Source organism: Myotis nattereri (assembly GCF_964212035.1).
Source record: "Myotis nattereri genome assembly, chromosome: 5".
Lineage (NCBI taxonomy): Eukaryota > Metazoa > Chordata > Mammalia > Chiroptera > Vespertilionidae > Myotis > Myotis nattereri.
In genome coordinates, this window is record NC_138080.1 from 22,332,674 (window position 1) to 22,348,490 (window position 15,817).

A 15,817-nucleotide genomic window follows, 5' to 3' on the forward strand; every position below is an offset into this window, starting at 1 on the left:
CAACCAATCTCACATTCATCTCTCTCTCTCTCTCTCTCTCTCTCTCTCTTTCTCTTCCCCTTCCTCTCTCTATAAAATCAATTAAAAAAACAAAACCCCACACATATCCTTGGGTGAGGATTTAAAAAAAAAAGCTGGGGACAGTGAAACAGGGAAGGGCTTAGCGTAAAGGAAGCAACAGGAGAGCAGGCTGGGCTGCCTTAGCTCGCTGGGAAGTCAGAGAAAAGGGGGCCTTGGAGACAGGGTCAGGGGGTGAGCCTGGGGCAAGCTGCTGCTGCCCACTGCTCCCCTGGCTGCAAGTCTTGTGGGGTCCCTTAGTGTTTAGGAGATGCATGCCTGTGGGGGATGAAGATGGAAGGGAAGAGGGGGGAGTGGCAGGGGTGTGTGCCCCAGCAGGAGATCACGGTGCAGCCTGTTTTGAGGGCTTTATCTCTCTCCTGCAGGTGGGAATTAGGAGAGGTCTCCGGGGAGGATTTCGGCAGAATCTTCATCATCTTTCCAGGTGCGCATTTTCTGGGTCCTGGTCTCTACTGATTGGCCAGTGCCAGGGTCTTTAAATCACTGCAGCCAGTCCTGGCGTTGCTCACCTGGTTTTGCTGATTATCTGGGCCTGGAGCTGGAAATACAACTGAGGCCTCGATGTGACCTCTAGGGAGATGGCCTTCTTTATCTGCTGTTGTGTATCAGCCTCATGCAGAGGTATTCTGCTATAGCTCGGCCAGTTTGCTCAGCCGTCTGTCTCAGCTCCCTGATTCCACTCATCCTTATGGCCTCTCAGAATGACAGTGGCTCCATGTCCATCCCCTTTGCGGACTCTACCCCGGCCAGCAGCCCCCTTTGCTCATCCTCTGCAGCTTCCCCAGCTGGCCTTCAGCAGGTATTCAGCTGCCTTAGTCCGTTCGGGCTGCTATAGGAGAATATTTTTGCGTGAAATTTATACACAACAGACATTGATTTCTTGCTGTCCTGGAGGCTAAAAGCCCAAGATCAAGGTCCAAAAATTCCGTGTCTGGTGAGGGCTCTCTTCCTGGCTCACAATGGCGTCTTCTTGCTGTGTCCTCACAAGGCACAGAGGACAAGGGAACTCTGACAAGGAGAAAATTCTGAGGTGTCCTACATTCCATTACAGCAGGCCAGGGGTTGGGGGCGGGGGGCGGGGGGGAGGAGAGACAAAAAGCGGTTAATCAGTTAACAATGGCAGCAAAACTAGCAACAAACTGCTCACACTCCTTTAGTGTATGTTGGAATTAACACATGAACTTCCAGCCATGGCCAGTATGGATCAGTTGGTTGGGTGTTGTCCTGTGCACTGGGGGGTCGCTGGTTGGATTCCTGGTCAGGGTACATGCCTGGGTTGCGGGCTCGATCGATCCCCAGTCGAGTGTGTGTGGGGGGGGGGGGGTGGGGGGTGGGGGGGAGGTGGATTTATGTTTCTCTCTCGCATCAATGTTTCCCTCTCCCTCTCCTTTCATCTCTAAAAAATAAATAAATAAATAATAATAATCAATAAAACACACACACACATTAAAAAAAGAAAACAACTCCCAGGTGGCTATTTCTGAGATTATCTAAAGAGAGAATAGCCGAAACCGGTTTGGCTCAGTGGATAGAGCGTCGGCCTGCGGACTGAAAGGTCCCAGGTTCGATTCCGGTCAAGGGCATGTGCCTGGGTTGTGGGCACATCCCCAGTAGGAGATGTGCAGGAGGCAGCTAATCGATGTTTCTCTCTCATCGATGTTTCTAACTATCTCTCTCCCTTCCTCTCTGTAAAAAATCAATAAAATATATATTTAAAAAAAAATAAAGAGAGAATAGCAAAAAAAAAGAAGGGAGAAAGAATAGCCAGGTGGGAGCCCAGGAGCCTCAAGTTCATGTTTACACATGAGCTTTGCGGATTCTGCTGGCCTATCCCAGAGCGGGCCTGGCTTCAGCTTCTCCCACCCTCTTTGTCTATAGCCAATGTAAGTCCTTTCAGAGCAGCTTCCATTTTCTTCCCCCAACTTCATGTATAAAAATGCTTGCAGAACTCCTACCCACCATGCGCTGGCAGGTGAGACTCTCTGCCCCACGACCAGTCATTTATTGTGCGTGTACTAGCAATGGCCTAGTAAACTCATTCTTTTACATTTTTTTATTGACTTAGAGAGGAAGGGAGAGGGAGATGGAAACATCAATGATGACAGAGAATCATTGATTGGCTGTTTCCTGCACGCCCCCCTCCCCTCCCCTCCTGCCCCGGGATCCAGCCCACAACCCAAGGATGTGCCCTGACCAGGAATCGAACCGTAACCTCCTGGTTTATAGGTCGATGCTCAAGCACTGAGCCACACCAGCCGGACAGAAAGGCGCTTTTGATGTTACTGGTTTGTTATAAAGAATTCAGAATGAACTGCCGGAGGAAGGGGTCCTGAGAGCAGGAGCTCCTGTCCCCGTGAAGTTGGGGTGTCCCACCCTAGATGTGTTTGCCAACTTGGAAGCTCTCCTTACCTCTTTGTTTCTCGAACCCTATCTCTATCCCAGAGGTTGGAGGTGGCCAGAAAGTTCCCACCCTCCAACCACGTGGTCTTTCTGGAGCCCAGCCCCCATCCTAAAGCAACCCCGCCCTGTTACCTCATGAGCATAAACACAGGTGTACTCTACAGGGGTTCCCTGTGAATAACAAAAGATACTCCTATGACTCAGGAAATACCAAGGGTTTTAGGAGCTCCGTGCCAGGAACTGGGGACACAGACCAAGTTATTAAACTACAGGGACCTTGTTTGGAAATAGTCTTTGCCGATGTAATTAAGGTAAGGATGGAAATGAGTTCAGACTAGATGAAGGGGGTCCTAAATCCGGTGAATGTGTCTTCAGAAAAGACAGAAAAGGACAAACAGAGACGCCGGAAACGAGGCCGAGTGAAGATGGAGGCGGAGACTGAAGCGAGGCCGCCACAAGCCGAGGAAAGGCAGCGCCACCAGAAACGGGAAGGTGGTGGTGGGTGGGTACGTCCTCTGTCAGAGCCCTCCGTGTGGCTTTGAAACCCTGCTGACACCTTGATGTCAGACTTCTTGCCTCCTGAATTGCGAGAGAATACATTTCTGTTGTTTTAAGCCACCAAGCCTGTGGTCATTTTCTTAAGGCAGTCCTAGACCAACAGTACTACTATTTCATTAATTTTGTTAATCCTCACCCGAGGACATTTTCCCATTGATTGTTAGAGAGAGTGGAAGAGAGGGGGGAGAGACACAGAGAGAGAAACATCTATGGGAGAGAGGCACATCAATTTGGCTGCACCCCCACGGGGGCCTGGGATTGAGCCTGCACCCGGGGTACATGCCTTTGACCAGAATTGAACCTGCGACCCTTCAGTCTGCAGGGCGACGCTCTATCCACTGAGCCACACTGGCTAAGGATATTCCATTAATTCTGTAAAAGTTTTATTTTTATTAAACTTAAATGTTTGGTCACTCTAAGCATGGCCACGGTAAGACGCTGGCTTTGCTGTGCTGGTGAGGCTTTTGCAACCGACAGTGACCAATGCCACCTGCTGAGTGTCCTGTCCTCATACGCCCCCTTCTGGTTGTTTCTCTAAAATCAGGACTTCCCCCCCAGTGCCGCCTGCGCTTCTGGCAGTTGGGGAGCACTATTTGGTGACCAGCACAGATCTGTCTCACCCAACCGTGACCCCTAAGCCCTTTGGCAGCTGGCGGGAGTCCGGGTATGCTCCCCCAAATACGTCACTTTGGTGTAGGATCGTTCTGAGCTGAAGGCAATTGACAATCAACAGATGCAGGGAGTTCTCTGCCCTCCCCTCCTCTGCCTACAAGCAGGGCATACTTTTCCCTCTGAGAAGGTGACATGAATTTCCCTTGGTGGTGGGTGTCTCTGCCATCTGTGCTAGGAAGAGGAGAGGAGCTGGCATCACTGGGAATGGAGAGCCAGCACTGAGCTGAGTCTGCATCAACAACCCTACTATAATGGCCTTTACATATCTCTAGTCCCCCCCCCCCCTTATTTCCTTGTCATTCCCCACAATGTATGGTCCACTGAAGCTCAAATCCCCTTTCCTATGTTTCAAATGATATAGGAAGTCCCTGAGTCAAAATGCTTCTTTGAATTCCACTTCTTTTCTGTGACTTCCCTTTTCTGTAAGTATTACTAAAAACTGTGTGCCTTTTCTCCTGGTAATCTGCCGTTTGTTAGTTTAATTCGCGGGCCTCCGTCACGGAACCTAAGAGGGTAGATGGAAAACGTTGCCTCCTTGACACAGCAGAGGGTCCCATTTCACAGATAGGATGTTGAGTCCGAGGAGTAGCAATTGGAGGCGGTGGGTTGCAGGGAGGGGGTAGAATTCCTTCCAGCCTGAAGGACCTGTCTGAAATGGAGCCTGGATCTCTTGGCTGTTTGTGCCCCAGAAAGGGAGCTGCCCAGGGCATTGGCACAGCACCCCTGGCCCTCAGAGCCTGTTTCCTTGTCCCTTCTTCAGGTTTCCAGGCGAGGTGGCTCAGGCCAGGTACTGAGATGTGAGACCGGGGCGTGAGGCGAGTCCTCCTCTGCCTCTTCATTCCCTGATCCCTCCTCCCTCCACCTGTGTCTACTGGGCAACTTACACTCACTCCCGCTGAAGGTGTGGGCTGTGGAGGCCTGGCGTCCAGACTCTTGGCACTCAGCTCCAAGTTTGGCCTCTGGGTCTCGGGGTGGGGGGACTCTAAAAGTGGGCCTCATTCTCTGGCAAACAGATGGCCGTAGCTTCCTGGCTCTGGATAGAATTGCATGCATCCCCCCACCCTACCCCTGCACCTAGAGGGGACCTCTGACAGGGATCAGTGTTGGCCTTCGCCGACAGCTGGTCTGGCAGCCTGTGGGGGTTACGATCGGTCAAGTTGTCTGGGTAGGAAGTTAAAACCGTCTCTCTCGCTTTTTAAAAAAATGTATTTTTATTGATGTTAGAGAGGAAGGGAGAGGGAGAGAGAGATAGGAACATCAATGATAAGAGATTGATCGGCTGCCTCCTGCACACCCCCTACTGGGGATCGAGCCCACAACCCAGGCATGTGCCCTTGATCAGAATCAAAGCCGGGGCCCTTCAGTCCCTAGGCTGATGCTCTATCCACTGAGCCAAACTGGCTAGGGCTAAAACCCTCTCTTGAATGTAAATGGTAATTGAAAAAGGAAAACAAATAAACAAACACCCCCACCTCTCCAGTGTCTTATTGGGCAGCTGGCAAGGACCTGCTTAGCATCTTTGGCCTAGCCAGTGGTTCTCAACCTTGGCTGCACATGAGAATCACCTGGGAATCTTTTTAAAATCCTGATTCCTGGGCCTCGTCCTCCGGAAATTCTGTGTCTTTGTTACTAATGTTGTGGCCTCACCCCATAACAAAGAAACAGAATTTCCGGAGGACGAGGCCCAGGAATCAGGATTTTAAAAAGATTCCCAGGTGATTCTCATGTGCAGCCCAGGTTGAGAACCACTGGCCTAGGCTTTCCTGGGCCTGGTTAGGAGGCAGCTGGAATCACTGGCGCTCAGGCCACCGAGCTGGGAACCCAGGTGGTGCTTGTGTGCCGAGCTCTCTGGAACCACACCTGGATGCTGAAGAGCTCGGCTCACCTTCTTACCTACTTTCAAAGTGCCTCCTTCCACGGTTTCCCCCCCAAACCCCGGGGACACTTTGCAGAGGGTTAAAGACCACTCAGTCCATAAGCCCTTTGATTCAACTTTTTATTTTTTTTTTTCTTTTTGAATGTCATGCAATAATTCACAGTCCCAAGCCCACAGTTTTCAAACAAGGTAGGAAAAAGGCAGAAAGAAGCAAAGGAAATCGGTGGTGGTGGTCTTTTTTTTTTTCTTTTGTTATTTCAAGCAGGACCAAATGTCAGAAAAAATGCTTCTTTTCTCAATCATTAATTTTTTTGTCCTTTTTAAAATTGTTTATTTTTTTTTAAATCGGTTTCTGCAGGCAGTAATAGTAGGGTTTGGTATAACCAGCAAGCACTCCTGTGTGTGTCTGAGCACGTGTGTGGGGTCTGAGCTGTCTGGCGAGGTCTGTGTGGGACGCTGGGTTTCGGTGTCTCAGCCACACACGGGCCACCAGCTCGCGTTCACCAGGGGAAGGAAAGGTTCAATTGAGATGATAAAACTCATCAATAGAAGCGATTTTTTTTTTCTCCCCGTTTTTCTTTTTAAAAATGTTTTTTTTTTTTTTTGAAATTTCCATGTTCCCCAAGGTTCTCCAAAAATGGCTGAGTTAATTCGAATCCCTTGGCTGTGTGGTTGGTCTGTCCCCCCGAGGGTCCCCGTCGCGGGGGGTCGGGGCTGGGTAGGGGGCGCCGAGGGTCTCGGTGGGGCACTCGGGTGCGCCCCGGCCCTGGGGACTCCCTCCAGAGTCCGAGGGCGCCCGGCAGGTCCTCTCCCCGGCCTCCCCCGGGCGCCGGGCCGGTGGCAGCGAGGTGGCCTCGCGGCCGGGCGGCTCCTCCCCGTGGGGGGTGTGCGCGGGGTGCGTGGGGGGGGCCGGGCGGGCGCGGGTGCCACCTCGCCCGGGCTTAGCACCAGTCGTCGTCGTCTGTCTCGCTGTAGGCGTCGTGCAGGCCTTTCCGGGAGCCCGGCCCCCGGGGCCTGGCCAGTCCGTGGGCCGGGTAGTAGCCGTTGGGGAGCCGCCGGCCGTGCCGAGAGGGCGACGCGCCCGCCAGGCCCGCGGCCCGGGGAGTCCTGGGCGAGCACGTGTGCCGCGCGGGGGGCGGCGCGTCGTAGGGCGCATCGTAGGGCGCATCGTAGGGCGCGTCGTCCCCGCCGCCGCCCGGGCCGTCCGCCTCGTCGTAGTCGGAGCCCCGGTAGTAGCCGTGGTGCCGGGGGCCCGGGGACCACTCGGAGGGGTGCGCGGCGGACGCCGGCCACCGCGCCCCGCCGTGGCGACACGCCCGGGGGGACTCGCTCGGCGCCGCGCCCCGCCGCTCCGGTGCCGGCGAGCGGTGTCCGCCCGGCGGCCGCTCCCCCGCCAGCGGCTCGGCGGCGGGGCCCGGGTACCTCCGCGGGCCGCCGGGGGCCGCCCGGCCCGGCCGCGCCACCAGCTGCTGCTGCTGCGGGGGCCCCGCGCCGCCGGCCTTGCGGACCACGGGGGAGTAGGACACGTGCGGCCGGGGCGTGGAGGGGGTCTGGGGGAGCTGGCGGCGGCCCCGCCGCGGAGTGCTGGTGCCAGACGTTGAGGGGGCTGGGCTTCCACTTACGGAACTACTGCCCTACACGAAAATTGAAACAAAGGAAATCAAAACAAAAGATACAACAAAATCAACCAGGAGGAGACAGGAGGAGACACGGGGAGGGTCCGAGGGGAACCGGAGGAGGCGGGAGAGGGGCCGGGGCGGGAGGGGGGGGGGGGGAGTGGAGGACAGGACGTTTGAATGGAAAAAAAAGGAAAAAAGCAACAGCCACCGGGAGGAGGGGGAGGAGAGGGAGAAGGGGGAGGGGTGGGGGCGGAGGGGGAGAAGGGAGAGAGACAGGAGGGCGGGGGAAGTCAAAAACCAACACAACAAAGTGAAAAGAGAAATGAGAAATGGAGTTTTGTAAGTTTCGGGGTTAAAATAGCAGAAGTTTCAAAAATTACTCACAGGCGTCCAGAGGACAGAAATCATAATCGGAACAAAAACGGAAGCCGGGTTAAAGGAAAGCGCAAGGCAGCGGCAGCCAGCGCAGGACTGGGCTGGCCAGAACGCAAACGTGATCCACAACCAAGGAGGAAGCAGCTGCAGGCAGGGGGGGGCAGGCGGCAGGGGCTGGGGCAGAGTGGGGGCCACAGTGGCGGGAGGCCAGGTCCACCCTCACCCAGGCCCCCCTTGGCTTGGGAAGGAGCCCAGTGGTGGGGCAGGGTCAGAGGTCACAGTGGGGCGTGAGGACCCTGCCCAGAGTGGCCGTGGGGCGTGGGGGGGCCACCCTCCTCTCCTGGTCCCCCCTGGCTCGGTCTGGGGGCAACTCCTGCCACACCCACCTGCCGGTGTGCCATGTGCTCGGGGCCCTCACTAGGTGAGCGGGACCAGCGCTGGTCCCGGGCTCGGGCCCGGTGGTCAGGCCGCTCCTGGGCATAGCGCTCCTTGTCGGGGGGCGGGGGGTGGTGGTGGTGGTGGTGGTGATGGTGCTGCCGGTGCTTCCGGTCCTTGGGCCTGCCCCGCTCCTGGTCCCGCTCCTTTGACGGCAGGTCCCCCGACTGGGTGGTCATGCTCAGGTCTGTCCCCAAGCCTGGGCCGGGCAGGGTCAGACAGACAGAAGGCCGTGAGGTGGGCGGGACATGCACACAGGAGGCCACCAAGACGGCCTGTGGGTCCTAAAAGCATGCTTTCCTCTGGCCCCGGGGGCTTTGGGGGTCCAGTCCCCAGGCTCCCTCAGCCCAGCGGGTGCCACCCAGCTCTCTTCTCTGTGTCTCCCCACCTCTGCTTTCTCTTCCCCTCTCCCCTCGCGTCCCCTGGCATAGCCTTCGGTTCCTGGGCCCTGCGGGGTGGCCCACCTGTGTCCACATCCGTGTAGCGGCCCAAGGAGCGCTCGGAGGCCCGGTGGCCGCGGTCGCGGTCCCGGTCGCGGTCCCGGTCGCGGCGCCGCTGGTGGTGCCGCTGGTTTTCTTCTGGCGGCACCCTCTCCAGGGAGTAGTCGTCCAGGCGCCGGGCCTTGGGGCCCAGCACGGAGGCCGAGCGCTTCATGGGGCTGGAGTCTGAGATGGTCTGGGGAAGACAGGTCAGCGGCTGGAGTCAGAGGCTGGCCCCACCTGTCCTGCCCGATCAGCCATCAGTGATGGGCTGTGACCATTCAGGCCGAGGCCTGGGTGGGGGTGGGTGGTGGGTGGTGGGGCCCGATCACCTAGGGCCCCGGGGTGCCTCTGTCCCCTCCCAGGCCCATCCGGGTTTCTGGCCAAGAGCCTCTGATCCATCCCAGCTGCCTCTCAAGGACCACTCCCAGGGGCACCTCTACGCCCTGGGCATCCGGCCACGGACATGCAGCCTGGCAGAAGAGAAGAGCTGTGCTCACCCTGAGTGCAAACCTGGGAACTGGGTACTGGGCAGCCTGCCCTGCTCACCCCTGCCTGCTCTCTTGGAGGCTGTGAGGCCTACAGGTTCAGGGCCAGGCACCCAGCACCTCAATCACTGACCCCTTTGGCCAGTGGGGCCTGGGCTTTCCTGCCCACTGGAGGGGCTGCCCTGACACTCAGGTCCTGGGAGACCTGCCTTCTCATCCTCCGCCTGCAGCTGGGAACCTGTGCGTGCTGCACCACCCCCGGGGCTAAATCCCCCTCTCTGCCCCCCCTCCCCGCCCCCCCCCACTGGTTCTCTGCAGCTGGGAGAGGAGAGGAAGAGGAGCCGGGGGACATCCCCTAGAGTCCAGCACAGCTGAGTGGCCGGGGGCATGCCCGAGGCAGGGGTTTTAAGGGACACAGGGCTGCAAGACCAGAGGGTCAGGGGTGGGCAGGGAAATGAAAAAGAGTGGGCCAGCTGTGGGGGCATCGTTCAGGATTCCTGGAATGCGGGGCTCTGAAGAGAAAGGGGTGGAGGAGGGGAAGGGGAAGAGGGGTGAAGAAGGGCCACCCCACAGGGCACATGGGGGGCACACAGAGAACAGAACACAGGGGGACAGGTCTCCACAGGGAGGGGGGAGGTGTTGTCTGCAAAGAAAGGATGGAGTCCGAAAAGACAGGACTCCCCCGCGGGGGGGTGGCGGGAAGAGGGGGCCAGAGCCCAGCTGGTGGCAGACGGGCGGGCGGTACATACACTGAGGTTATTCCCACGTGGCCGGCCCCTTCTCCTCTGTCACAGCCCCACGGGATGGTGCACACAGAAAAAACAGAAAGAAGAAAATAAATATAAAAGCCAAGAGGGGGAGCGAGAGGTGGTGCATAGACCTGAGGAGTGAGAGGGAGAATGGAGGGAGGGAGAGAGGGGTTAACGTCCCTGGGAACCGATAACCCTGGCCCAGCCAGCAGTCCCCCCAGGGGCACAGAGGAGACAGACAGGAGACACCACAGACAGACAGATGGCAGAGGCAAGAGATGGACAGATGGGATGGTGTAGCCACAGGCCCCTGGCCCCCGGCTCTGCCTCATGCAATGCCTCCAGCCCTGGCTCCGGCTGACACTCAAAGCTGGGGGTGGGGGATGGTTTGGGGAGGTGGCCATCAGCTGGGTTTGTCTCAACCCTCTCCCAGGGCCCAGCAGCTAAGTCCTGGGGGTCAGAGGCTGGCAGGATAGGGCTGGGCAGCCACATGCAGTCTGGGTGCTTCCCACAGCCAGGGGCCGGGCCCCTCGGAGACCCCGGCCCAGCCAGGCACAGCGCAGCCTTCCACCCCGTGCAGATGAGCCGGCACAGCACGCGGCAGCCCTGCAGTCAGACATGCTGCCCCACCTCCTGGGCCAGGTGGACAGCCAGCCATGCTTCTGGCTTCAGTTCCCATGGGCCCGGGGCATTGGGACCCGCATACCCTCCTCCTTCCCAGGGCCCTGCAGCTGGTAAGCAGCCACACAGACACACATCAGGCACACGGCCCTGCCCCTCCCCAGCAGCCCCCACGGAGACCAGACAGGACAAACCCAAGCTGTCCCGGGCCTTCCCCAGACTCTGTCACCACGTCCTAGGACCTGCCAGGTTTCTGAAAGCAGACCTACGTGTGCAAGCGAGTGCATGTGTATGAAAACACACACATGTGTATGTGTATGTGTGCATGTGTGGGCATGCCTGTGTGCATGTGTGTGCATGCTTGATTGCAGTCTCACACATCACCTCCCTCACCCCCACGTGTTCTCCACATCCTCCCGCCTCAGCACCCCCAAACAGGGCAGAGACAAACCACTTGGCAGTGGCTACTGCACCCTGCCCAGGGGAGCCCCTTTCTCTCTGGCCTCCATTAGGAGGAGCTCAGAGGACGGGGCCTGCGTCCCGGAGGAGGAAGGAGGTGCCCTGGGCTTCAGGAGACAGGGCCTCTGGGGCCCAGGCCCCCCTCAAGGGGGTGGGTGAAAGCGCTCACCTGGTTCTCTGCTGGGAGGCGGGGCATGGAGGCCGCCCGGGCCTGGCCTTCCGTGGGGAGGTAGCGCTCACTGTCTGAGTAGCCATCTCGGCCCATCTCTCGCATCTCCACAGACTGCAGGGCAGATGGCAAGGCTGGGTGAGCCCCGGGGCTGGGCACACGTGCCCCAGGGGCAGCCCGGTGTATGTGGAGCTGCAGGTCCGGGCCCCACCCTCCTGGACTGCCCAGGCCGTGAGCAGTGGGGCAGCGAGAGGACAGAGGCACCTGAGAGTTGGGCTGGCTGTTGGGCATGTCGGTAGGGGGCCCTCGCTCCGGGCTCCAGGTGCCCGTCTTCTGGAACATCTCCTGGGCTCGCTGGGTCACCCAGGAAGGGCTCTCCTTGATGCCACTTTCATGAGCCATCCTGCACGGGAGACACAGGCAGTGGGCACTCCGGGAGCTTCTGTACCTGGGACGGGCACTCCCTGCCCTTCCATCCCTCTTCCTAGCCAGTGACACTCACAGGCCTCCTCCGGGGTCCAGCTGGGTGGAGGGGAGGGCGTTCTGCCCCTCCTGCGTTGGTGACGGGGGCTCCATGCGCTGGAACATGAGAGGTGTCCGGTTCTGGGGAGGCAGAGAGCAGCGTGTGCAGAGTGTGTGTGCGTGTGCGTGTGCGTGTGCGTGTTAGGGATAGGTGGGGGGGTGAGGGAGGCTGTGGAGGGTCTGATTCATCAGTAGCCTTCTAGCCTCTTTCTTCCAAATCCATCCAGAATGGGGTCATTTCTTACATCTCCACGGCCACCACCCAGGTCCAGCCCCATACTCTCCCACCTTAACCAGTGCAGTATCCTGCTCTCAGCTCTCCCCGCTCCAGCCCTTACTCCCCACGGCCACCAGAGGGCACGCATCAACCCCTGTAAGAGGTCATTCCTGCTAGGAGCCCCCTTACTCAGAGCAGAAGTCAAAGTTGTCCGCAGGGCCCCCAAGGTCCTGCATAATTATCACCTCGTCTCCTCCCGCTGCCCCTCTTGCTTGCTCTATTGCGCCTTAAGACCTTGCTGTTTCCAAAACTCAGACTCACAGTCCTGCCTCAGGGTCTTTGCAGTGGCTGTTCCCTCCGCCCAGAATGTTCTTCCCCCAGGTGTCTGTGTGGCTCACTCTCTTTTCTCTTCCTTGAAGTCTTTGCTCAGAAGTCACCTCCTCAGGGAGGCCTCCCCTGACTACCCATGTCAAGTTGTACCCCCTCCCCCAGGCACTCTTTCCCACAGTGCTTATGTTCTGCTGCGCTATCTCATTTAGTCATTTTGTCATTATTGGCATTTCCACAACAGGGCTTCTGGTCTGTTTTGCTCACAGCTGCACCCTTAGGGCTGAGAACAGTGCCTGACAACAGGAGGTGCCCAGTAAGTGTTGGTGGAGCAGATGAATTAACCCAGGTTATGCCTTACTTTCCAATGACCTGCCCTGGGGCTTGGCTACACCCCACTGTTCTGGATGGTCCTCATGGTGACAAGGAAGGTGCAGTCTCCCAGCCTGGGTGGCCCTAGAGGGAGGAATGTCCGTGGGGAGAGCTGTCAGGGCCTGAGCCATACCTGCTCCTCACGCATGGCTTGCAGCTTCTTGGCTTTGCTCTGCCGGTAGTACTCCATGATCATCATGGCCGCGTAGATCTTCCCCACTGTCAGGTCCGTGGCTGGGGGCACAGAGCACGCTCCCTGTGGACGGGGCCCCTGCATGCACCCGTCCTCCAGTGCCTCCTCCTTCCCTCCCCCTCTGTCCTGTTGGGTTGGGCCCGGGGCCAGGCCGGTCTGGGCTCTTACACTTATGAGGCGTAACCAGCAGGTCCAGTGTTTTCTGGGACAGGTTGGGCCAGATGGCCATCATCTCTTTCCGTAGCTCGGCGTCCATCTGCTGTTTGTCAGCCCCTCCTGCAATGCGGGCACAGAGCGGCCTGGTTGCCTGCCTGCCTGAGCACCTGCTGGCCTCTAGGCCAGTCGCCGAGCCAGCAGCTCCCAAGGGTCCCAGTGCCCAGTGCAGCTGGCCCAGGGAGACATGACCAGGGGGCTCCGGTCCTTGGCAGGGACAGGGCTGTGGAGAAGCTGCGTGGGGGGATAGTTCAGCATCGACAGGGGCTGGGTGGCCCCGGTCAAAACCTGACTCCAACTGCATTAGGTGTTAGTCCACTGCTCTGTGCCTCATTCTCCCCATTTGCGAAATGGGGATGATAGCAATTGTTCCTGCCTCAGAGTTTTAAAAAAATATTATCGTTGATTTTTAGAGAGCGAGAAAGAGCGAGAGTGAGACATTAATGTGAGGGAGTAACACCGATTGGCTGCCTCTTGCAACCCCGCCCCCCATGGGAGGTTGAGCCTATAACCCAGGCATGTGCCCTACCCTTGAATCGAACCGAACCGGCAACCTTTTGGTGCCTGGGACAATGCCCACCAGCTGAGGCACAGTGGCCAGGGCCTCACTGAGTTGTCTGATGATTAAAGTAGTTAATATGCTTGCAGCCTTAGGACAGTGTGGGCCATAGGACTGTTACCACAGCAGCATCGGTCTGTGGCGAGGCCTGGGAAGCTGCGAAGCCACAGAGCAGTTCTGATAGAGGTTTCTCCCTCATCCAAGCCTCCTCTCCCCCGCCAGGTGGTCATTAAGGCTCTGTCAGCGATCCCTGCTCCCAGCGATTCCTGCCTGAGTATATGGTAGTGTGGCCCGTACTGGACCCCGTGATTGGCTGGGGTCCTGTGATGAGTTCTTGCCAATGAGGTGTGAGCCGAGTGAGGTGTCACTTTGGGCATTTAGTGGCCAGTGAATGACCCTTCTGGGTTCTCTTTTGTCCTGTCACGATGGCTGGTGACATTAGGGACAGTGGCTTTCTCCGGCCTGGCCCCTAAGTGACTGATGAACAGAGTCCCTTTGCCAAGCCAGGAAAGACCCATGAACGGGAATGGGAAGCAAACCTGTGTCGGTGTGAGACTGTGGGGCTGTTTGTCATGGCAGCACATTCTTGTCCATCCTGAATAACACACCAGCTTGGCCTCTGCTCCTACTTCCCTTTCAGAGCCTTCAACCCTGGGCCCCACAATCTCCCACCTTAACCAGGGCAGTGTCCTCCTCTCAGCTCTCCCCGCTCCAGCCCTTACTCCCCACGGCCACCAGAGGGCACTCATCAACAAGAGGTCACAGGGGCGTGTTCCATACACTTACTGGCAGGCATGAAAGGGACATTGATAACAGAGCTAGAGCATGGGTCCCAAGGCCCCTGCTCACTGTGGACGGGGCCCCTTTATACACCAGTTCTCCTGTGCCTCCTCCTTCCCTCCTGCTCTGTCCTGGCCAAACTTTAACTTTGTAGTTGCTGGACTGTGGGAGGAGGTGTAGGCGATCTGGGGGAAGGGCAGCGGCCGGCTCCCAGCCATCAGGAAAGCACTTCAGTGTTTTAACAACCATCCACTGGGCATGCAGGCTGAACAGCTGCCCTGTGCGGGCAGAGCTCACATTCCGCTTTGCCTGCACCCCTGTTGGCCTCCCCTCTCCCAGCCTTCCCCACGCCTCCTTTTCCTAGCACTGCCTCTGACACCTGGCCCGGCTTCTCCCTCTCAGCAGGTGTGGGTCCGAGCACAGACATCTGCCAGGCATCCTCCGGAACTGTCACTCATCTTCGCCCACGTGACTCTGGAGGTGATGGGAAGAGGAGCTGCCTGGACCAGTGCCGTCGCCTCTGCCCAGGTCTTCCTCTCCCTCCTATAGCTGCCGGACGGCACCTGTGAGCACCTGAGTCAGCAGATGGCTCCGCTGCTCAGAGCCCTCCTCCGCTCCACCTCAGTCAGGGTGATGGTCCAAGTTCACAGGGTCCTACACAACCCGCCTTCGCTCACTGTTTCCACCACATGGACCTTCTCACTATCCCTCCAACATGCCAGGAGCAGTCTCCTTCAGGGCCTCTGCTCGGGCTGTGTCTTCTGCCAGGACTGTCCTTTCTACATGGTCCCCGTCTTCCTTCCGGCCCCTGCTCAAACCCTTTACCGGAGAAGCTTTCTAGCCACCCCCCTACTTAAGTAAGACATGCCCCCATCACCTTCTCTGTCTTTTTCCTGCTTCCTCTTCTCTGTATTTATTGTGTCAAGTTGTTGTGTCATCTCTCACCCACTAGAGGGCCTGCTCCACGGTCTGGTCTTTCTTTACCACGGGTGCTGCAGGGAGGGGGCTGTGGTCCCTGGGGTGGGGCAGCAGGGAGTGGTGTGAAGCTAATATGTGTCCCTACAGCAGTTGGGACGTCAGGACTATTGTGGGGGAAACGTGGGGCAATCCCCTGTGTGGCTGGACTCTCAAGAGCCTCCGCACCAACACCCTACGACATGTTTCTTCCCTCCTGGGAAACAGCTGGAATTCGTGGCTGTGTCTCCCGTCTCTAGCTAAGTGAGGTGTCCGGGGTCTCGATGGCTCCTTCGCAGACACATGGGAAGGTAAAGAAGAGAAGGTGCCATTTCCTGTTCGAAGTCACCCCCTCCTGACAGTGTAGCGAGCTCCTGCTTCTAGAGGAGAGAGAGAAGGCGCCTGCTATGGGATGGAATTGCCCCTCCAACATCCATGCTGAAGCCCTCAGCCCCTGTGTGAATGTGTTTGGAGACGGGGCCTTTAAGGACGTAAAGTTACATGAGGTCCCAAGAGGACTGGTGTCCTGTAAGAGGGAGAGACCCTGGGGGTGTGCACACACCGAGGAAAGGCCACGCAGGGGCACAGCACGCAGGCGGCTGGCCATCTGCACGCCGAGGAGAGAGGCCTCAGGAGAAACTGCCCTGGCTGCACCTGGACCTTCAGGCTCCAGAAATGTGAGAAAATAAATTCCTGCTGTTT

At 57.9% G+C, this 15,817-nt stretch overlaps 1 protein-coding gene across 1 annotated transcript in view; it reads right to left on the reverse strand.

Moving 5' to 3' along the window:
• Positions 1-5,491: 5,491 nt before the first annotated feature.
• Positions 5,492-15,817, reverse strand: part of CACNA1A (calcium voltage-gated channel subunit alpha1 A) — a 177,225-nt gene continuing 166,899 nt past the window's right edge. Inside the window, exons 37-45 of the mRNA XM_081091349.1 lie at positions 12,778-12,885; positions 12,550-12,650; positions 11,481-11,581; positions 11,243-11,381; positions 10,979-11,092; positions 9,730-9,765; positions 8,478-8,688; positions 7,965-8,212; positions 5,492-7,210 (exon numbers count right to left, since the gene is read on the reverse strand). Coding sequence (XP_080947475.1) covers positions 6,056-7,210; positions 7,965-8,212; positions 8,478-8,688; positions 9,730-9,765; positions 10,979-11,092; positions 11,243-11,381; positions 11,481-11,581; positions 12,550-12,650; positions 12,778-12,885 — 2,213 coding nt within the window. The 3' untranslated portion in view covers positions 5,492-6,055. The remainder of the gene's footprint in view (positions 7,211-7,964; positions 8,213-8,477; positions 8,689-9,729; positions 9,766-10,978; positions 11,093-11,242; positions 11,382-11,480; positions 11,582-12,549; positions 12,651-12,777; positions 12,886-15,817) is intronic.